Source organism: Pieris napi, chromosome 19, assembly GCF_905475465.1.
Source record: "Pieris napi chromosome 19, ilPieNapi1.2, whole genome shotgun sequence".
In the NCBI taxonomy this organism is placed as follows: Eukaryota; Metazoa; Arthropoda; class Insecta; order Lepidoptera; family Pieridae; genus Pieris; species Pieris napi.
This window is the reverse complement of record NC_062252.1, coordinates 4,482,979-4,506,686: the sequence shown is the minus strand read 5'-3', so window position 1 is coordinate 4,506,686 and position 23,708 is coordinate 4,482,979. Positions and strand designations below refer to the sequence as shown.

At 32.3% G+C, this 23,708-nt stretch overlaps 1 protein-coding gene across 2 annotated transcripts; it reads right to left on the bottom strand.

The window, feature by feature from the left end:
- Positions 1-782: 782 nt before the first annotated feature.
- LOC125059250 (phospholipase D2) lies at positions 783-23,708 on the bottom strand. Of its 2 annotated transcripts, none has more exons than XM_047663602.1 (21): positions 23,387-23,708; positions 19,579-19,779; positions 18,626-18,782; positions 16,156-16,425; positions 15,151-15,271; positions 14,537-14,688; positions 13,637-13,768; positions 13,261-13,409; positions 12,511-12,746; positions 12,193-12,297; positions 11,568-11,707; positions 10,646-10,810; positions 9,821-10,148; positions 9,466-9,604; positions 8,444-8,576; positions 7,123-7,231; positions 6,243-6,413; positions 5,051-5,217; positions 4,008-4,248; positions 2,948-3,163; positions 783-1,642 (listed from the first exon to the last, which is right to left on the bottom strand). In XM_047663602.1, exons 2-21 carry the CDS (start codon positions 19,745-19,747, stop codon positions 1,412-1,414), a joined length of 3,531 nt encoding a protein of 1,176 aa, XP_047519558.1. In that variant the 5' UTR covers positions 19,748-19,779; positions 23,387-23,708; the 3' UTR covers positions 783-1,411. The 2 variants fall into 2 exon arrangements, with proteins under 2 accessions (XP_047519558.1, XP_047519557.1); XM_047663601.1 differs by lacking the exon at positions 23,387-23,708 and adding an exon at positions 23,040-23,263.

Below are 23,708 nucleotides of genomic sequence, written 5' to 3'. Positions count from 1 at the left end.
TATTACGAACATATAGGTATAGCTCATAGGTATTCTCTCTCTCTCTCTCTCTCTGTCTCTCATTCCTATTTTTTACAGTGTGACGTATGTGTAAGTTGTATTTGTAGGTGTTTAAGAAAAATAATTATTTAACCTAAGTATCATGTTTTGACAGAAATAGGTTTTGAATTTGCTAGCCAGCTATATTATCTACGTACAATTTAGCCTTTTATCTTAGACGAAGAGATACATATTTACAATAAAGGAGCAAATATTGTTGACACTACAAATATCGATTTAAAAACAATAAAAATTTAATTTAAGAATTATTGAATTAATATCAATTCATACTCTTCCCATGAAATAATGTTATATTCGTAAAAAAAAGTGTATAAAAAGAATATTAAATACATTTATTTGTTTTTGTAAGATGTTGAGAATATCGTAGAAATAAAAAAATGCCCGTCGGGCAGAAGTGACATCTAGTGAATACTTTTTGTTGAAAGGTTTGATAATAGCGCCATCTAGTTTCAAGTAATAATACGAAAACTGTTTACTTTAACAAGAATAACTAACTTGCGTCACTAGATGGGTCTTACTTAACCTTACCTAACGTTTAACTTTCATAGTATCTCTGGAATTGGTATACCTAATCGATACTTGCGTCAGAATATGCTGCGTTAGCTATTGCAGGACCAATTGACTGGAGAAAAAAAAAGACTATCCATGCTTTTAACAAGGTTCCCCTTTATATTGTAATCTTAAAATAAGATAATGGTTAATAAGGAAATTAAACTATATTAATTATAAAAATATCTTTATTGCACGAATTATCCAAAATATATTTTTAAATTACCTTAAATATAGATTTGTCAACTTACTAAATCTATTTACATACTAAATAAAATCCTACTTTAATTGTTACAACATTTACTAGTACCACAGTAAAATCTAAAGGCAAGGTAATACAGAATGTAAAGAGGTAGATTAAGTTCTCATTAAGTGTAAAATGGAATGAAAAATAGGCATGCATACAATAACCATCGCGAACCAAAAGCGAAACTGATAATGTATATTTATGAACATTGTAAAATAAACCTTGACACAATATAATATATGTATATATTTGAATAAGAGCGCCATCTATGTATGTATAATGTAGCCCATTAGGATATTTATATTAATGTTTTTGCATATTAATAATCATTTGTATTCATCAATATAAATAGGTATAGTAATCTCATTTTTTCGTTAAAATAAATAGTTTTATTATTAAGTGTAATTAAAATAATTTGTATAAAGGATTTAGTTGTAATTTCATTAGTATATAAAGCTATTCATAACAAAATTATTTGCTGTATTAAGTTATCTTAACGGGCCCGAAAGGCCAAACAAAGTTTAATTTTCCGCCATCTACGATTACAAATTGATTTTACGTCCACAAAGATGTAGGCAGCATTCCCTCCATGGAAGTATTGCGAGGCGTCAACGTTTCATTGCACAAGAAATCAAGCGGTAAGTCAACTAAATGGCCCTGTATAAGGTCTATTTTCCTATTCGCCAGCGCCGGGTCTTTACGCCATAGCGTCTCCGAGTTTTCCTCTTGATATCTCTTTAGCTCGGCGAATGTGTGTACCGCGTCCGTCGGTAATGGGTGGAACACCTGAAATCATAGTCTCACTAAAAATCTGCGTTTTGGAGTTAAGTGCTAATACTATAATAAAACTGACACAAAAAATACACATCGAATTGATAATCTCCTCCATTGGTTTGTGAAGTCGGTTAAAAATAAGCCGAAAAGGTTTTATGGATAAATCTATATCTATATATATAAAAAGAAAATGGTGTTCGTTTGAGGCTCTTTCACGCTTAAACCACTGATCGTATCGACATGAAACTACCACCATTCGATGCGAAAATTTTCCTAGATGGTTTATGGCTATTTATTTTTATTTCTGTTTTACTTTTATGAAAATTTTTCCCGCTAATAAAAACAAAAGAGGCTTCCTAGAACCGCAAAACGTCAACATCTGTTAAAAACTCTAATTTTAATTCGTCCAGCAAAGCGGGCGCGAAACGGCTAGTAATATATAAAAATGAAACCCATTTTCCGTTGTCACGACATAACATGAAAACGGCTTGACCGATTTGTCTGATTTTTTTAGTATAATATTCCTTGAAGTACGAGGATGGTTCTTACGAAGAGAAAAATAAAAAAAATTGAGTGAAAAAGTCTAAAAACAACGCTTTTCTATATTCCCATACAAAAGATTCGTAATAATACTTAAAAGTCAATTTGAACTTTAATACCATATCATAAAGTTCAAGTGTTAGGGGAGGGGTTCCGGGAAGGTAAATTTTTATTTTTTGACATAATATATTTGTTGTCTTATCAACTTTATTTTTTTTATCTTACTAGCTAGACCGGTGTCCCGAATAGCAGAATAAGTATTAAAAAAAAATAAAGAATCTGTTAGGCGGTACGATGTTCGCCAGGCCAGCTAGTTTTATATAGAATTAATTTATAATTTTCAGCTTGTACTAATCACACCATTCATTATTTTGAGTATTTAAGCCTGTGACTATCAACACTAAAAAGTTATATAGTTTTGTTATTAATGGCTTCGAATCTCTACGGATCAACCGTGGTAGGGACAAGAAAAAGATGGCGCGTAACCGAAAAATGTACGGTAGATTTTTTTCCAACGCCGATAAAGAAGTTTGACTTCAAAAAGCATGGCGCGTTAAACCGAAAAACGTGACGATTTTCTACAAAATTTCTCCCATACGTCGATAAAGAAGTTTCACTTCAAAAAAAAAATTCGCCGGGGATTGAACCTAAAACCAGACACCAATACTAGCTGATTATGTGTAAATAGTTTAAACTTTAAGCCGTAATCGTTCTCTGTTAAGTTATTCTTATACGAAATATGTATGTCCACTGTTGTGTTCCTTACAAAAAACTAACCTCTTCATAAATTTCCGTATTTTTCTTTGATGTATTCTTCCATACATTGATGTAGAACTGTTCAGCACATGGGTCGTCTATATTGATACCCATCTGTTCCATATCCAGGTCTAAGAGACACAAATGTTCCCGGAACAACTTCTTTCTGAGGGCACCAGCCACCCGACCAACTGGGAAAGGTTTGGAATTCATCACACCATCTTCGAAGGTTTCATCCTGGAATATATATACATATATGTTAACGTAAAATTGTAAAAACCGTTAGATTGTAATCTATCTCGCGAAATTGTAAACTGTCGAAAGATTGTGAACCTCAACGAACTGCTTACAATTTAACGTATTATTATTCGGTAGTTATATGAAATTGTTGGGAAGTAAAATTAATCTGTAATTGACCAAAGAAGTTTGAATGATAACTAAGTTAGTGTAGTACAATCTACCGAATAATAATACGTTAAATTGTAAGCAGTACGCTGAGGTTCACAATCTTTCGACAGTTTATAATCTCGCGAGATAGATTACAATCTAACGGTGTTTACAATTTTACGTTAACATATATACAGATCTTAGAATTCTTTCGATTCGTTATCGGACCAGGTGATAATGTAAGGCGACTAAAGTAGAGTAAAAAACAAAAATCCAATGAAACATATGGTTTCTCTTTCGTTTTACGTTCTAACCCTCCTTGTTCTTGAAAAACATATGGATCTCTTGGTATCAAAAGAAATAGGTAAATAAATCAATCATTAATATAAACAGAAGTTATTAAAGTAGTGGCATTTTTGGCCTAAAATTTGATTGGTTAAAACACGTAAATGTCTAAAATAGTCTGGGATTTTTATTTTATATAATAGGGGGGCAAACGAGCTTGCGGGACGACCAAAAAGGGCAGTCTACGCAGCCCATAGACACCCATGAATGAAACTTTTCTATACAATTTCTTTACCTGTCCGTACGTTCAGATATAACGACTACCTTAGTCTCTTCATCATCGTTACACCCGAATAGGCAGCTTTTTCCACCATATTATTTAATATGCCAATAGTATATATTAACTTACCTGCAACAACACAGCGATTTCCGAATCTCTCGTGCCAATCATGGATCTGTCATTAATATTAGCGCTTCCACAGATAATATATCTATCATCAGCGATGAGTAACTTCGAATGAACGTATACCAGTTCGGTGACTGGCTCTTCATCTAGTAAAGAATGGGTTCGAAGCCCGTGGAATGTTATGTATTCGCTTGGATCTGGAAGTCCCGCTTCGTACAAACGGGTTATTATGGCCTCACGACTCCTAAAATTGGTTAATTATATACACTTCAATAATCATCAATCTAATACATATATAAAATTGTTGTGTCACAATGTTCGTTCCCATACTCCTCCTAAACGGCTCGACCGATTCTTATACATTTTTTTAAGCATATTCAGTAAGTCTGAGAATCGGCTACTATCTATCTTTCAAGCCCCTAAGTGATAAGGGGAGTCCACACAAAAAAAAAAAAATTTTTAGTCAAAATTTCTTGTCTTATTTTTTTTATGACACAGCATACAGAAATACATATGTAGAACCCTTAATTTTCATATACCCTCTACGATCAACCCCTATTTTTATTTGTTAATTAATAACTCATAACTTGAACATGAGGTTTATATAGAGAAATCACAGAAAAATCTAAAAAGTTTTCAGTCTGGAAAACCAAACAGTCTCTGGGGTAGCATAGCAAAATGTTCCATGTTGGTATGTACTAAAAAGGTAGGCTAAGTAAAATCACATAAAGGAGAAATGAAGTTCGCGGGGGCAGCTATTCATAAACATATATATTGTCAGTTTGGTTCCGCTGTTACTCTTAAGGATCTTTTCATCATAGCATAAGCACGATTTGACAGAAAGAGACGAAATATATTAATTAATTTCATGAATAATGAATTTGTACTTTAGTGTAGCTCTTCAAGGTTAAATCTGTGGTGTGGTTTTTTGTACTGTTAGTTTTTGGAAATAAATATAACTACTTACAATATATAGGTTTCAAAGTAAAACCTTCACAGTTTTCCTTCCATAAATAGCATAGAAACAAACAGCCATAGACATATACCTGCATATACTCTGGTAATTCCAGTGCGTAACAGCATGTAAAGAGGTGCCAGAAGCACCTCCTACTTCTCCCTCAAAGCCCGGTAATAAGGGCATCACGACGTATACGCGAAATATCTCCTTGCTACGAAACGCACGCATTATACGGTTATATAAAGCTTCACCAATCTGCAATATTTTGATTATTAGTTTTATTGCCTATATTATAAAGCGTAGCTATTCTCATAGTATATAAGAACCCTGACACTAGTTTTCTTCCAATTTATGTACTCAGAAATATCGGTTCTTTACTTCAAAATTGTACAATGAAACAATACTTAATGGAAATGCATAATTTTTGGGAAACCAAAAAAAACTTTCTTCGCTCAACGCTTTTCTCCCAAAATGTTTAACCACTTTCTTAAAAAAAAATTAACGAAACAAACTAACTAATCAAAACTATATACATTCACAACAATGTTAAACAAAATTTTCTTAACCTATTCTTATTGTGCAAAAGTTGTTTAAGTATAAAATTTTAAGTGTTACGTAGAAATTATTATGTGCAGTACTGTTGTACACGGACTTGTGGACTCGTTTCTTTAACTAAACATCCTTTTCCATTAGGAATAATAATTTTTTTTATTCTTACTTATCTGATTTTGAAAAATATAGGTAAAATGAATAAATGTTTATAAATAAATAAAATATATATATGTAAAATATAAGTAAAATGTATATATGTCTTTGTGTTTTTTGTATAGTAGATTTAATAAGTTGTACTACCGTAAAACTATAATGATAGTTAAAGCGTAATAAAATGTAACAAAAATTAAATTAGTTTTTTTAGGAAAGAGATTTTTATAGAAATATCGTAGAAGAAAGCGTCAGACTGTACGACATACGAAATCATAGTGTTATTGGTTATGACATATTGAAATTTTAATAATATAAGTGATAAACATAACATTGTCTCTCATACACACGTATACAAGATCCATATTTAGATATATCATTGGGATCGTTCATGGCTTTTACATCTGGAAAAGTGATTTTTATGTCAGCTTTTAAGAAGAAAAAATGATCCGTTGTTTTACTGTACTTGTTCGATATTAAAGCACGATTTTCCAAAATAATTTCATAGGTTTTATAGTATTTTATTACTTACTAACAGAAATGAAACATTCCAATCAGTTTTCATATAATGGGAGTACCTGATTCCGAACAGTGGGATTCGTCCTCGAGAGCGTGATGAAGAACTGGTTCTCAATATAGATGTAGTGCTGAGCCCTCGTTATTGTATCGACATACGCCTCATGTATGCTCTGTTCCACTGTATCAGGGTCCAGGAAACCACAAGACCAGCTGGATACACTTCGCAGGACCTAAAAACATTTTGAAAAGCTTATTTTTGAATATTTTTCTTAGAGAAGAATTGACTATTGAAAAAAAAACTGACACTGTTTTTTTGTTGTCTTTGCTCTAGTGAGCGTTCAAGTATTACGTCACCCAATTTTTGGAGATTATTGACCCCCCCCATGTAACGCGCCGTAACGTTTTTCTGTACCCAAGTACAGTACTGTACCCAAGTATAGTAAAACGTTTCGTGACCACCTAGTGACTCTTTATACCTAAAAGTTACCATTATGTGGTGTAAAGTACTGGAAAGTCGAAAATAATATTAACAATAACGCGCAATTCAATCCCCGCCCCGCATCGTAACGTTTTACGAAAGGGACCCCCCCCCCTCCCCAAAATTCGTTACGTAATACTTGAACGCTACCCTAAGCAAATTTTCGAGATTTTACAATTCAATTAATAATATATCATAATTTCACATTTAACAGTTACTTTTCTACACTTGAAAAAATGGTTTTTTTATGAATCCTCCGATATAGTGGCAACTCAGGGTTAAGTGTGACTCTCACATATCAAAAAAATTACATACGAGAGAAACTTACCGCTAATTCTGCCCAAAAAAATACCAGCTTAGGCTAATGTATGTAAAAAAGTAATAAAAAATCTTATGACCAGGGCAGGGCAATACTGTTTCTACCATTGACATTTTTTATGACACAAATCGAAATGCCTTACCTGACAGGAAACATTATTGACATTAATACTCAATAACTCGGCAAGATCTTGTAAAGGCTTGATGTCCGTATACGTCTTGGGGAGTAGATATGGATAATTACTGTTTTGCCTGAAAAAAAAAACATATGTACCTATTGTAGCTTTGGTACAAGGGGATTTCTGATATAACTATGATCCTGAATATACATCGAATTTTCTTGTGTGTTGTTCCCACGAGAATGTAAATGCGTGCTCCTATTTCACCATGCCTCATGCTGATAGAGGACAAATCTTTGTTTTTTTATTAATTATTATCTATTATTTACTTAAGATGTCATGTGGAACATGGTGTAATGGTTGCAACTCCTTACAAACATAGTGTAAAACAAAAACTTGGCGATTAAAAAGAGTGGCGGAGAGTTTAATGCCAGTTCTTCTCTTCCGTTCTACGCCTTTGATTTGAGAACTGGCAGTAAATGTAAAATTAGAAGCATTTCATATGTATTTCTTTATTGACGATCATAAGTGGACATTGTGACAATGAATAAATGATTTTAAATTTGAATTGGAATGGTTTACACCTTTTTTTTGAAGTTGGTTAAAAATGAAAATTATATTTTTAATTAGGAAGTAGTAGGTATAGGGATTCTCATCCCTTACGTCGTAGGTTCGAACCCCGCAGTGTACCAATAAATGTATTTACTGTTGTGCTTTTAGTTCTCCCTTGTAAGGTGAAATGTGTCAGGCACCTTAATCACTTACTTGCCTATTTTTTATTAAGAAACAGATAAAGAAAACTGAAGCCAAGACCAAGGGTTGTAGCACCGCTTGTTTTCTTTATAGAAAATAGATCGTTAATTGGAAATTAAGAAAAGGAACAAAAACATGCTTCAAGAAAATTCATCCCTATTTTTATCCTTGGAACAGTTTGTTAATTAAAAAAAACATACAATTTAATTCAAAACAGTATTCACTTTGGTTTTCAAAAATCGAACCAAGAACATTAGATTGTCTTTTATTGACATAACCTTTACAAATTTAAAGAAAACACTTTTTAACCGGATTAAAGTTATGTATTATTATAAATTTGAAATTATTTTACATAATTTTAAATTTATCCGACGTTTCACGTGCTTTACAGCGTGCGTGATCATGGTGACTAAAGACAAAAGGTGTTGAATGTCAAAAAAGTATCACAGCTGTAGAAAAAGTTCCATTATCTGTATTTATTTCCCCGGAGTTGGTATCGGAATTTATAGTAATACATAACTTTAATCCGGTTAAAAAGTGTTTTCTTTAAAACATAAGATTTAAGAGAATAAAACTTTAAAGGTTTATATACCGAGCTTTTTCCAATTTGATAGCATTCCATCGTTGCACAAAATGTCGGGCGACGTCTCTTGCAGCCGCGCCTTGTATCATCACACCAACATCGTGCCAAGGCATTCTAGGCGTTGTATTTCTATCCACAAGGTCTGGAATCACATGAATGATTAATTAATAAAGTAATTTCCTACAAATTTATTTAACATACATTAAAAACGGGGCGTTAGGCCCTTTCTCCACTGCTCCGGTCCGACGTCGGATACCGGAATGAGTCATGAGAAAAATATCGGAAGGCCGGATTGCGCTTCTCCACTATATCCGATCCGACAATAATCGATACTTGTGTATTTACCATGCAACACTTATATTAACTAAAACCCATATACTTAATTTTATTAATAAAACGTTCTATATTCTAAATATTTTATTGCCCTGGCTAGTTTACTTTTTTTATATTGTCTATCTTGAAATATTAAAATCTACTTAATAAATAGTTCACTAATACTATGGTATAAAAATATAAATAAATAGCAACATAATTTGGTTTGGTCCGGGTTATCCAGATTTTTTCAAATTCAAGAAACTATAAATAAACCTATGAATAATAATTTATAACCTCTTGGATATACTTGGACCGATAAAACACCGCGTTCCGATCTAGCAAGTTATCGGATCGTTAAAAACCGGATGCCGGAGTAGTGGAGAAGCACGTAAGTACTGTTGTTAGTTTCTAAATCGGATCGGTAATTAACGTTTGCCGGACCGGAGCAGTGGAGAAACAGCCTTACTAGTGCGAATATAGACCTGATTAGGTGGATTTCTTTATATAACAGGAGACTCATGTGAATGTCAGAAGGCTCGCAAATGCGTTGTCGGCGTATTAAGAATCGGTACACTTTTTCGAAAGACAAGCTGGTTCCAAATTTATGTAATTAAAATCATATAATTTAGTTATGGGGCGTTGCATCTCCCAAACATTAAAAACGATTAGAATATTATAATTAGTTACTATTAATTCTTAAATAATAAAACATTTACCAACAAAAGGTGAATCCAAATTATTGAAGTCCTTCACTATAAAGTTGACATAATCCTTCCCAATCCATATTTTCGAGTTCCCCTCCATTCCTTCCAGAACTTTCTTTGTACTTTCCGTTATAACTCTCCCTTCAACGACCTGCAACGATAAAAAAAAACATATTTACATCAATATTTTGACAGGTAAATAATTCGTTTAAAATTCACTGTACTAATTTTCTACTTCTACTACTTTTCTCATTAAATGAAAATGTATGGAAAATTATTAAATTACCACCCTCCGACACCGACACTAAGTTATTCTTCATAAAAAATAAATAAATGTGTTTACGCTGTGCAAATAAAAATAACATACCTGCGCTAACGGTGTAGGTTTAACTCCATCCACCTTCAAACCCAGTGCATCTGTCAAAAGAACTTCATCATTGGATCTCGCATACTTCTCTGCCTTCTTTCTTTCTGAGTCATCAAATTTCTTGTCATTCCTTTCTTCTTCGTACGGCGGGTAAATTATACCAATGAAATCTTTTCCTCTATTTGTTAATTTGCCTAGTACGTTTTGTTTTTCATCCTTGTCTTGAGCTATGAGAAGGTGGTCTCCGGGTTCGAGGACTGGCAAATCAGGATTCGGGGCGTTCTCCGTTTCACCTTGTGCATTTTGGTCGATCTCTTCTTGAATCACCCTAAATAAATTAGTTAAAACATTATCTGTCGTTCTTCCATCTTCATTTTGTGAATATCAAAGCATTTCCGGGAAGCAAATTATTGTGTGTACACCGGAATTAATAGTTCAATTTTAATAATGTCAATAGTCTAACAGTTTTTGTTAAATTATTATTGTTTATTTACACTTCGTTGCAAAAAGTAGTGAACAATTGAAATAATTAAATATTAAGGAGGGCTAATCGCATTTCAGCGATCTTTTCCAAGCAAGCACTGTGAGAAAAGAATAGTTACTTAGACATAAGGAATAGAACCAAGTAGCTCTTTACCCTTTTAGTAGCATATACAACAACATTAAAAATCTAAGTACGAAATAAAATAAAAATATCTCCATAAATCTTTCCTCAAATTTCAAGAAAAAAAAAATACCTACTGGTTCAGCCGTCTTCGAGTTTTTTGCAACATATTTTGCGATTCATTTTTATTTATAAAATAATTATTCAATTTGTATTCTTACTCGTTATACCCAATGACGATATCCTTGGTGGCTTTCGCTAGTTCAATTGCCACATCCATGTTATTCTCACGAGCAACGAACAGACCACCTCCGGGAGAACTTGAAGTTTTCTTCTTACTTCTTATTGTTGATTTCGGCTGCGATATATTACCGAGGTCTGTAAGTCTGTTGATTTATCATATTATAGGGAATATAATTTATTTATTACCCACCATATATAGAGCTATTATATAAAGTATCACACACACATATAGCAGATACACGTTACAAAGGCAGAAAAATATTTAGAAAAAAAATATTGTTGATGACATTATTTAAAAAAAAACAGCGGCGCTAGCTTGGCCTCAGATTTGTGTGTTTAATAGATTTTTGAAGTTATACTTCTTTTGGCGCATTAGAGAAAAATTATGAGAGTAAATTTTTCGATGCCCGCGCACACCGTCACAAAAAACCGACATCTTGAAGTTAGCATAGACAACATTTTAAAATAAAAAATGTCAATTTCTGTAATTATGTAGAAATTTTTTTTTTGATATTTAAATAAACTTTATTTAACTAGATAATGTGTTATAATAAAAGTTTCAATGTATGTTTAAATACCTTTTTTCTAGGTCGTTCGTTAGGGTCGTTTTTTCAACAAACGTAGAATGAGGCGAAAAATAAAAAAAAATAAAATATTAATGTCTTGTTACGCCAAAGAAGTATAACTTCTAACGCGTATTTTTTCTAATAGGCAATAGGTGATCTGTCTTATGTGCCTGATACTTGCCGTAGTCTATTTGGGTCTAGGGCATGCCGGTTACATCGCGATGTTTTCCTTCACCGTACGAGCGAAAATACGCACATAGATAGAAACTTAATTGGGGCACAGCTGCGATTCGAACTCACGACCTCAGGGTGCAACCATTAACCGTTTACATACCTATGTCTATAATCATCCCATCGTCCATAGCATAGGTCGATGCCCCCAAGAAAGGCAACAGTTTGGTCAACGCAAACTATCTTTTCGTGGTGCGCCCAGAAGAAAACACCAACCTTAGCATGGTCTGGGTGACGAAAAACCTGAAAAAACATTTATGGTGTCATACTGGGATCCAACCGCCCATTTGTGTCTCAATACAAGAAAATAAGCGAAGGAAATTTTTATTTTATTTAAACAGCTACAAAAGATCAGCGATGATTTTTCTAAACTTTAGTAAATTTCAAAATGTACGCATTACAATTCATGAACATTTATGATAAAACAATTTTGTTTTATAATAGATGATCTATATTTTCTTTAAAAACTAAATTACTATGGTAACATTGAAAGTCGAGAGCGCGCTAAATAATAAAATAAAAAAATGTGTTTATTCCTTATAAGTATATATGCATTACAATGTAAAATATTTGGGAACCATTTTAAAAAGAAAAATACCTGTGTCAGGGTTCCCAGCTCTTCCACAACAAACTTAATTATAAATTCCTTAAAATATATTTAAATATAATTTAATTACATCTTTTATTTTATTAAAGGACGACTCTGAATCTTTGTCACCATACCTTACCTTAATATTTTCAGTCGCCAATCTGGTTTTACTGTAAAAACTATTGATACCGAGCGCCATTTCCACTTCTTTGTATAGCATTATGAAGACTCTGACGCCTTGAGCCTGAAATCATCCAAATTATGTTAATTAGTGTACTAATAGACGTGTTTCTAAAGCAGTTTATTTAAGATCTTTTATTAGAGGTTCTTCTTACAAAACGTGCAACAGACATTTCTGCTATTGATCGATATATAATTATCATCCAAATCTGATAATGAACTAAACTTGATCATTTTGATTTATGTATAATTTATAAAGATATAATTAAAAACATACCGCTTTCCTCTTCAATATAGTATCCAACCTCCAATAGTCGCCATTGAGCGCGGGTCGCTTCATATAAATCTCCGGACTGAGCCACCAATCCGCTATGAAAATCTCTTCTCTAGCCAATTCCATAGCATCAGCTACCGCGGAGAGATAATCGCATCCGTCAACGAACATGGCTACGGGCGTAGACGGACGCGCGGGCGCGAACGAATGGTGTACGTTCGGGTATGTGAAGTCACGAGCTACAGATTTTTTTATATTGTTAGTGTTATGACAAAAATTATACGGCTATAAGTTTATTTTAGAAACATATAATTTAATATAAAAGTAATAGTGAAAGGTGAAGCTTGGTTCCTACACATTTTTGAAATTTTTTTTCAAATAAACTTTGTGTTCAACATTGGTATACAAAAAGCAAGATCCAATATTTTTTTTTAAATCTTGTCTTTTAAAAAATGTGTCTTTCTGCTGATCACCCAAAAAAAATCAAAGAAAGAGATGCAATCAAATTTTAAAGTCGTAAACTCTTAGAGGGGATAAATTATACAAACCAATATAGCACACATTTAAGTTTAATCATATCAAATCAAATCAAAAATCATTTAATCATATGGGTAACACATTGTACACTTATGACTTGTCAGTAAAGAAATACATATTAATGCTTCTAATTTTACATTTAGTGCCAGTTCTCAAATTCATATCTCTCATATTAATATCTTCAATAATTTTTATTTTCAGCATCTACCTACTCACCAGATTGGTTAGCAACAGTTTTCAAGTAGTGCATCCACTCTTTACTCTTCCGTTTGGTCCAGCATTTGATGACCAACTGTCTGTGCTGGTTCAAAATTTGAAGCCCATTGCTGAGACCAGTAGAATACATACCACTTGATACTTCGAACCTAAAAAAAATATTTTTATATTCCTTCATATTATCGCTATCACGAATAATTTATATTTATCTAAAATAATTAGAAAAAAATAAGCGCATTTTAATACGAAAAACTATGATTTCAATGTTATCTAAAAACTAAGTACTTACAACTTTTTACCAAGCTGCATGGAACGAAAAATAAATATAGGCAGCAAAATTCATTATTATTTTCTATTAAGTATATTAGAACCTTACCCTTGGTCAAACAACATGACACCCTTGATGACACCATCGCTGGGTCTAATATACCCAAAGAAGGTGTCCTTGACAAATAACCATCGCTCTTGAAATTTTGCGCATACCAATGCTGTGCAGAAGTAATTGCAGCTGGAAAATTACAATTTATATATTATGTGAAATATTGTTTTAATATTAAAAATAATAGAAGTGACTAATAATAGGAATGCTTTCTTTTAACTTGCTATAATTTTTATATCAAAAATAACAATGTATGTACTATACTAACCTATAGTTTATAAAATATAAAAAAATAAAATAAAAATAAAACAGAATTGGGCCAACCACAATATAATTTAGACAAAAGATTTACTATAAAAACACACGTATAATTTATAATAAAAAAAAAATTATTTCGTTAAATCTGTATTTTGTCGAATTGACTTTTCGTATGTCTATTCCATTTTTGCTTTTAAGTATTGTGTCCATATTATAACTAACTGTGGCAATACTGTTTTATAAATAAATAAATAGTTTAGCCATTTGTGCGCAACGGTAGTTTTTGGTTTTTCGCTACTGAAACGCGACCTTTCCTACCACGGGAAATGTGGAAACTTATGTGACTAAATCAACTAAACTAGAATACTATTTTATTTTTATTTACAGTTTTTGCACAAGAATAAAAAAATAATACTGACAATAAACTTTATATAAAAAATATGCAATTCTCTTCCAAACCATTAAAAACAGTGAAAAAAAGACTTGTGAAGAATTGTATGAGTACGAAACCTAATTTATAATACAAAAAAAATCAATACAATATTAATAAAGCAAATCGACTTCGACAACGACCTGAGGAAACTAATTTTATTCGTTTATTATTTAAGACCATGATCATGAGAACATAAACAATCTCACCGAACACACACCATATTGCCCAAAAGCCCGAAACAGTTGCAACCAGCCTGACCGGGTCTGGTAGACCCCGTGCGTTTCTCGATAATGCCCTCTTTGCCCTTGGACCCCAATTCCGATATAAAAGACATTTGGGAGACCTCCAAAAACGCCACCTATTTTTTAAAAGAATATTCGTTTAGAATAGGCAAAAGAAAACAATATTTTTCTACAAAAAATTATATGTTACACTGCAATAATTCCATGGAACCAGGAAACCATAGGCCTGATTAAACATTTTGCATTGAGAGGCACCCAATCATCACCTACATGCCTGTTTTAAATAGACGGGCGATGGGAGCTCAATTTAATAGTTGAATTTTTCGCCTTAGGAATAAAAGATTGTTCATTTAAAAAAACAACAAATTCTTTTTTAAATCGTTTTTTTTAAATGGAATCTGGTTGTTGGCCTTAAGGGCCTTTACAGCTCAGCTCGGGCTGTTATAGCCAGGGTAGCTCGGCCTAAATGGGGAAATATAGAATCCAGGGTAATTTCTATTTATAAAATGCGAATTGAATTGTTCTATACGATCATTAAATTTTAATAGAAAAAGGTTCGATGTATGTAAAATACTTACAGTTTCATGGTGATTTCTATAAATGGATATATTGAGTAGATTGTACAAATATTCCTCCAATTGTTTCATACGAAGTTGAATGCCTTCATACGTAATCATCACCTCGGGTTTGCGAGGAAATCTGTAACCAAACACTATATATGGTTACTAATTAACTTGGATTTTATCCAGTTCAATGTTAATCATTCGTAATTACTTTATGTATGACGAATAAAAAATCTCTCATAAATGAGTCAATATGTTTAAACCTTCCTGGTTATGTTGTATGCAACATAATGTATTGGTCAATTCCTGGCGGAAATTTTAATAATTTCGTATAATTCTTACGTGTTGGTAAGAAGTGGTCATAGCTCTGATCACTTTAGAGAATAATAAAATGAAAGGAAATTAGTATCATAAGGAATGTTAAACATTTCAAGACGTAATTTACACATTGTTACAAAAGTGATGGCGAAAACGACACACTTCATTGAGAAAAATTGTCAATTGTTATCAGATATAACCTTGATAAACGTTTTATCTATCTTTAGTATGGTGAAATTAATGATCTGATGTCGGTATCCTGGCCAGAAGTTTTTTTACAATTTGTTAGTTTTAAAAGTTATTTTTAACCAACTTTAAAAAAACCTAAGGAGGTTATCAAATCTTCCATACTCTAAACTCATTTTTTATCATTTCAATGTTTTGGGGCTAAATAGTCAGAATTCAAACATAAATCATTTTTGATTAACAAAATCCGCGCCAAAGTAAATTAGTCGCAATTACAATTAAATTAATATTTGCACATTTTAAGTGAAATTTAATCAAATGTGACTGATTAAGAGGATCAGATAGCCAACAGAACTTAGAGATAAGTATTTAACTGGTGGCGATAAAATTTCATTCATAATTAATCTCCTATGGCGGAACAAGCTGTCTATTTAAATATCTGTGGTTCTTTCGACCAAAGAGGTTATAGCACCATTGGATTATTATTATTTAAATTTAGAATAATTCAATAATTACCTTGGCAGAGCACCTTTCCTTTTCCTCGGTCTACCTTCTCGTTTCTTAGAATTACTCCGAGGTAGAGCCTCCAAAGCTATTCTTTCGGCCTTTTCCTCTGTATCGACTGTATTTTTAAAACTGGCTCGTCTTGTTTTGTGTGATTTTGTTGGGAATGGTATTTTTAAAGACGTTCTATATAAAGCCAGTTGTTGGTGCAAGTAGAGTATGTGTTTGTATCGCTTTTTTATCGTCCATTTGAAGTCGCCATGCTCTAGGTTTATTGTATATCTGAAAAATGTCATGTTAATAGTGTTTCATAATTAATACAAGGGATCGCGGGTGTATTGCCGTTTCCAATATCATTTGGAATATGAAATTTTGTACGTACTATCTGTTTCGGTAAACTTCTTAGCTGACTGTGATGAACTTTCGTCTATACAGAGAAAAATACAAGGCGACGTCAAATCGCTGACTGTTAATATGCGATAGATCTTTATCTACTAATTCTTGGATTGTACTTTGAACGACAACTGGCATTCAACGACCTAGCTTGAACAAAAGCGTTGACGTCATAACGTAACAATACGTTTTTGTATGGAAAACTTGAACCCCATAATAATTTGAAACTAGAAAAAAAAAATGTGCGTGTACTAATGTACACACGTTAGAAGTGAAACTTCTTTATGACCTTATTTTTCGAAAAATTATCTATATGCAACTAACTTTACAGAAATTGGTTAAATAAAGTTAAATTAGATAAAGTTTAACAAAAGGCTTTTAATATCACAGACTTGAATACAAATAATACAATTATTTCATTTTACCTTATTACCACTAAGATTATTACAGAATTTCATAAATTGTAATATAATTTTTAGTATCATTGTTATAGTTATTATAAATTTTTGTTATTAATGGTTTAGAATCTCTTCGAATCAACCGTGGTAGGGACGAGAAAAAGACGCGCGTAACGGTCAAATGTGACGCGTAACTGAAACATGTGACGCGTAACCGAAAAATGTTACACTAAATTTTTTTCCAACCCCGATAAAGAAGTTTCACTTCGAAAAACTTGGAACAATTACGATACAGTTCAAATGTCAATTCTATGAATTGGTATCCATTTGGGACCAAATCGTGGTCGTATAATTTATATATAATAGTAATGGATGGTAAATTTATATTCTACTAATCTGTGACCGCGCTAGTGTTTTAATGTGTTTAGTAACAATTTATGCGATTAAAGAATGACACTATAATTATAAACCTCGAAAAATACATTTAGTTATCATCAGTAAGCAACGGTCGCAAAAGTTACTATTAGGGTACCTACACATATACTCAAAAAGCCAGCTTATTAGCAAGCTTAAAGAGGTTTATTTTGTTCAAAAACAATTATATTTACTAGCAACATTGTTAGCTATATTATTCGACTAAAGGACTTGTATCCACGGTCATGTAATACATTTAAGAAAATAATACCCATGGCATGCCTTCGTGTTAGCAACTACCAGTTGATATGTCATAATATTTGCAAGGTTACTTGAATGATAAGACTTTCCTGTATTAAGACATGTATCACACTTTACATGGGAAAGAAATAAAGGAAAATAATTATTGTTTATTTTTAATCGCTTCTTATGGTTAGTTTTTTCCTCCAACCTTCAAGTGACTTAATTAGATGGTTGAACATATTACAAACCATAGTATAAACGGTATACGTCAATGACCGCATTCTATTTTCGTTGTAGGGGCCTTATCTAAGTCATGACGTCATGTAGTTTCGTCTAATGGATAAAATTTTACGTTTATCGTATATAACACATGTACTATATTGTAATAACTAAGTAGTCTTAGAGTCAGCTAGCGGTCTGATCAACCTTTTGAGATATATAAGTAAAGAATTGTAGCGGATATTAAGGAATTCTTTTTAGCGGAGATTATATTTTATTATAATATGTGACCAGTAAACTTTGTAAAATTATATATCTAAACCTTCCTCATGAATTATTCTAGATATTGATGAAAACCTCAATAAATTCCGTCCGAGGTAGATTGATTGAGTTTGATTAGGGAGCGTTCAAGTATTACGCAATACACGCAATTTTTAGAGATAATTGATCCCCCCCCCATGTAACGCGCCGTAACGTTTTACTGTAGGTACCCGTAGTACATATAATACAACGTTTCGTGACCACCGAGTGACACTTTATACCTAAATGTTACCATTATGTGGTGTAAAGTACTGGAAAGACGAAAATAATATTAACAATAACGCGTAATTCAATGCCCCGCATCGTAACGTTTTACAAAAGGAAAAATTCTTTACGTAATACTTGAACGCTCCTTTATGAGTTATGAGATTTTTTAGTTTAAAACAAATTCTGGTTCATAAATATTTATAAGGTTCCCTCGAGACTCAGCTACATTGATAATAAATAAAAATTAAAAAAGATCTGTTTTATGTATGAAAAGTGGTCATACTCACAGATTAGGATTAAGAAGGTGTGTGGTAACACTCCTTTCATTCTCCACAAATCTGACCTTTATTTCAACACCCGGAATGAACACTTTCCTATGCACTGATTTGAATTTTATTGGCGTAGAGTGTATGCTTTTGTAAGGCACTGATTTAGCTAGAGGTACTGAAAAAAATGGATAAGGGTTTTGATAACAAGTTATTTTAGCAAAAAATTAATTAAGTCTATAAGGCGAATTCATAAAATATGCACTTGATTTGACATGAAGCTCATTTAGAAATAGTTAACACGCATAAATATGTTGTAAACGAAAGATTAGTGTATCATAACTTATATTTAATTGACTTATTCTCAAAGTAAGAGCTTTTTGCTTCTTTGCTTCACAAATAAGTTTACTTATAACAATATTTTTAGCGAATTCATATTATTTTACTGATAAAGTTTAGCGTCAATGCAAAGATTCATTCACAGTCATACCTGATTGTAAAACGATAATAACAAAAATAAAAAGATAAAAAGAAACATATTTATATTGTTCCAATAAAATTATGTAAAAATTATACATGTATCCGCATTCTCTCTGTTTCATAAGCATTTAGAGCCGGGTTGGACATTTCTGATTCTTATAATTTTTATAGGCTGGACACATGAGTAAATTCATAGAGAATGAAATTTAAAAAAAAACCCTACAATGATCTGTTACAAACATGATCAGCATATGCCTTCTCACACAAAAATAATTATAGACATATCCAGAATGAAACTTTAGACCTAGGGTCAAACAGATTGAAGAAGAAAACATCTCAGAGTAGCGGAATTTCTACATATTAAAAATTAACATATTCATCTAACATGAGATTATACTAGTCCAGAATGAAGTATACTCAAAAACAAAATGCTACATTTATTTTCCATACATGACCAAAGAAAATATTCCAACAAAATTGTATAAATATCTCACCAGATGCATCAGTTTCCTCTTTACATTTATCTATTTCTATAACAGAGAGAGACTCAGGAACTGCAAGGCACTCATCAAAATCAGAGTCTATTCCAGGTGTCAAGGAGTCCAGGTTTTGAAATATTCCTTGCAGGCAATCACCAGGTGATGACGGAGTTGGGGTCTCCATACCTTGGTTTGTGTAACTGTATAATTCTTCATCTAAAAAATAAGAGCGGTATTATTAACATGGTTTTCAAAAGTATTGTTTTATTGGATTTCTAATCATCACATACATATTATATATGGGTAGTTCTTATATAAGAGGTTTTTCGTCTATGAGGGAGACGGCCGAGGAGAAAAGTTGGAGTTTATCCATTATACATATATATTATGATTTTTGGCTCGTTTGTGTATCTACTCACGTAAGGGCAAGTTACTTAAAACATATTTTGTCACTTTTTAGAGGGCCAGGGTAAATACTATCAGGCAGGGTAGATACATGAAGATCAGGGTAGATACGTATTTGGCCATGGGAGATAATTAGAAGCAATAAAACAAAGAATACAATTGAAATAATCAACTTTTATCAAAGATTGTTCTTGAAATTTATAATCAGGCAACATTTTTTTATCATATTTATTATTAATCAGACTAAATGCGCCGTTTTTAAGCGTTTCTTTGGATGTCAACGGTTGATGAATATTTTTTATTTGGTGCTTGCGATCTTTTGAAGTTATTATTTGTTCAATATCAAAAGGAGTCTCGTTTTCGGACTCTGAATCAGGGACGTAAACATCCTCGACTCGGAGACGAGATTTTTTATAAGACGAGTATGTCATGACACCAAGCTTAAAATGATCGCAATGTATATCTTCATTGCAAAAGCAGCTTAAATACTTCATTTTCAATGTTGTCGGATCTTCAATGTTCCATGACACCTGATGGACGCGCAAAGTACCAGCAAAAGTCTTTATGAGTGTTTTAGCACTAGCAAGCAAAGCGTCTTTGTCTAAAATATCTTTGTCATAACGAAAACATTAATGCCAGGACAGTTTTCTGAATAGCATCTGACAAATCGCTCAGACATGCCATATCTTTGCCACTAGTTACCAATAGGTCGGCTGATCTTTTGCAAACAGCATCAACACCATCTGGAGCTCCCTTACCGTGTCCAGCTTCATGGTAATTGCAGGTAAAGTCTCTAAGAGCTGGGCAAACTTCTATTAAATGAGTGCGATATTGTGTCCATCGCTCCAAAAATGGAGGATCTCTACTTCTGTTCAAAATTGGCTGTAAGTGTGCCCATATAGCTGGAGGCGTATGTAACAAAATCTGTGACATCGAACAATAGCATGTTGTCTTTACTTCACCTGATGCCTCTTCTTTCGTGTAAGTTACAACTGTGTACAGACTTATCTGTTGACGTGCACCTCTAAAATGGAATGCTTGAATTTCTTCTGCGTATTTTGTTTAAAGTCACTAAGGTTCACGTGAATTTGCTTCTCTTACTGTCAAATTTGTCTTATTAATTTTAAAAGCAGAATGTTGGTGGACTATATTCAGTTCATGGTGAAGAAAATACTCCAAGTTGTCTTCTAACTGTATAATCAAATCACGTAGATAGAATTGAATTACCTTTTTCAAATATTTAGTCACCTTTCTGGTCTTATGCCTTTTAGGATCAGTTATATTGGTAGTCTTGGATTCCCACTTTCTGCAAAAATTTGCTTACTAATATCAAATTCTTTGTATTGAAGTCCTTTATTTTTACAATGCATTCTCGCGATAGACACTGTTCGTTACACCTATTGCAACAAATTTGAAGAAGAAGATTTTGATGGTTTGATATTGATGTAACTTTGGCTTGGAATAGTGCCGTAAGAATCAGATCCACATTGGCGTGTGCAACACACAGACATTAAATAGGTGGCACAATTACTATGATACATATCTCCCCTGGTCAGTAAGTCTCTCCCCTGATAGTAATCTTACCAGGGGAAAGACGCCAGGGGAAAGACGTAATACATTATTTTGGTTTATCCAAGAAAGTTTTCAATGAATAATAAAGTAAGCTTTGACTATAACAGTATTACTAAATTAGGACAGGAATTGCAAATAAATAAAATGATTATTATAACTTTTATTACTTACCAGTGGAGAGACACAATGACCTTGCGAAACCGTTACATCGCACGGACGTGACACAAAAACTGGCAAATTGCGTCGATCTAACCGCTTCTGTGCTTAGTATTGCGAACTTCACGTTGTTAATTGTCAATGAGCGAGTTCGGTAATGTGGCCGTCTTATATTTTATATTGTAGCAGCGTGCGAATATTGCCAGGGTAGATACACAAAAAAAGCGGGACAACAATTAAGTTTTAAAAATTATTGAAAATAAGCAAATATTTTTCAATTTTTCTTTAATAATATTTAAGTATATTTTATTAAGTTTGTGGTAAACATAGTTTGTTTTAGCAAATAATACAAATATTGTATGTATTGTATGCTAGTTAAGCTGAAACCGGTAAGGGGACAGGCCAGGGTAGAGACTTTTTTAGACTATAAAACGAGTTTTACAAAAATATGCTTTAATGAGACATTTAATTATAATGTTATTTAATAAAGGACATTTAAGAGAAGTGATTCATTGCACAAAATAGCAACATATAGATTAAAAAACCACTTTTAAATAGATTGCCACCATAGTAACCTCTTATAAGAGAATCACCCATATACATATAATTTACTCATATATAATATGCTTGTGTAAAAAAAAGTTAATACATACAACAAAATAACTTCAAAATACCACACCTTGTTTTTGTTATTTTTTAAATATATTTAAAATTTTGATAAATTATTTGTAGAACCCAAAAAAATACTATTAATAATAAAAATAAATAGTGTAGTTAAAATATGTTATGCATTCATAATATTGTTGTACCCACACTCATGGCTTTACTAGATACATATATATATTATTATGGATTTAATTTTACTGTGTAATATCTGATAAATTGGTGATATAAATATTTTGTTTTTGAACAATGAAAGATAAGCATAAGCAGAATTGTCGCATTATAAAAGACCAATTTCTTTTAAAAAAAGATAATAATTCTAATTATTTTAAGATAGTCTTTATTTCTTTGTTCTTAAAACACAATAGATAATTGATTTATTCAGTTTGACAATAGTAAAAGTAGTGAAGTACACCCCCAAGAACTACATACCAAATGGTTAATAAATAAAGCATTGATAAGCAAATTTAGTGTTACTGAATCTACATAATAAAAAAAAATACAAATATAAATCATTTTTGTAAGTTCACTATTGAAACTATTAATATTTTGGATATTGCTTAGTTGTAGAATGTCTGTAAAAATACCATTGATGAATAAACACTGTAAAGCATTTTTCAAAGAAAATTCACAGCAAACTTTTTTAAACAAACACAAAAGCATCACACTACAAAATCTACCTCGTTTAATAAGATTATGAAAACTTAGGGTCAGTTCTTTTCGTTCCATAGGCCCACGGACTATCACACCAAAACAACTTTCTGCTTTTCTGTAGGAGTACTGATTTGCAATATTGTGCCCATTACACGGCATGTCAGTCTTTTGAATACATAATCTCTCTGATAAGATAACACACATAGATTTCAGTTGTTAAACAACTTCCGACGTCGTGCATAGTATCGTCAAAATATCACAATATAAAGTTATTAAAGTAATTGATTGTCGACTATAAAGCTATGGTTCATTGATCAAGGTAATTTCCAAGGCTTGAAAATCATGCGATTAGTCACAAGTCATCAATACTTACAAAACTTTTGATACAACAGTTTTTTCTTGATTTCCAGAACTCCTAGCCACTGGCATGGCTGTTAAAGACTAATGCTGTGAGCATTGCCATTGAGCACAGTTACCATAATTCATTAGATCCTGCCTGAGTCACTGGTCTTATAATTTAATTTGGTCAGCTGTTAGCAAAAAGTTGTAGACGTATAACGCCAGTCGATTCTCTATTTTACTCGTAACTGATTCACTATCAGTCATGTGTATTTATTAATATTTAATTATATATTATCATAATATTATTTTCAGTCAGTTCATAATTTCATGAACCAACTACTTAACTAGTAACT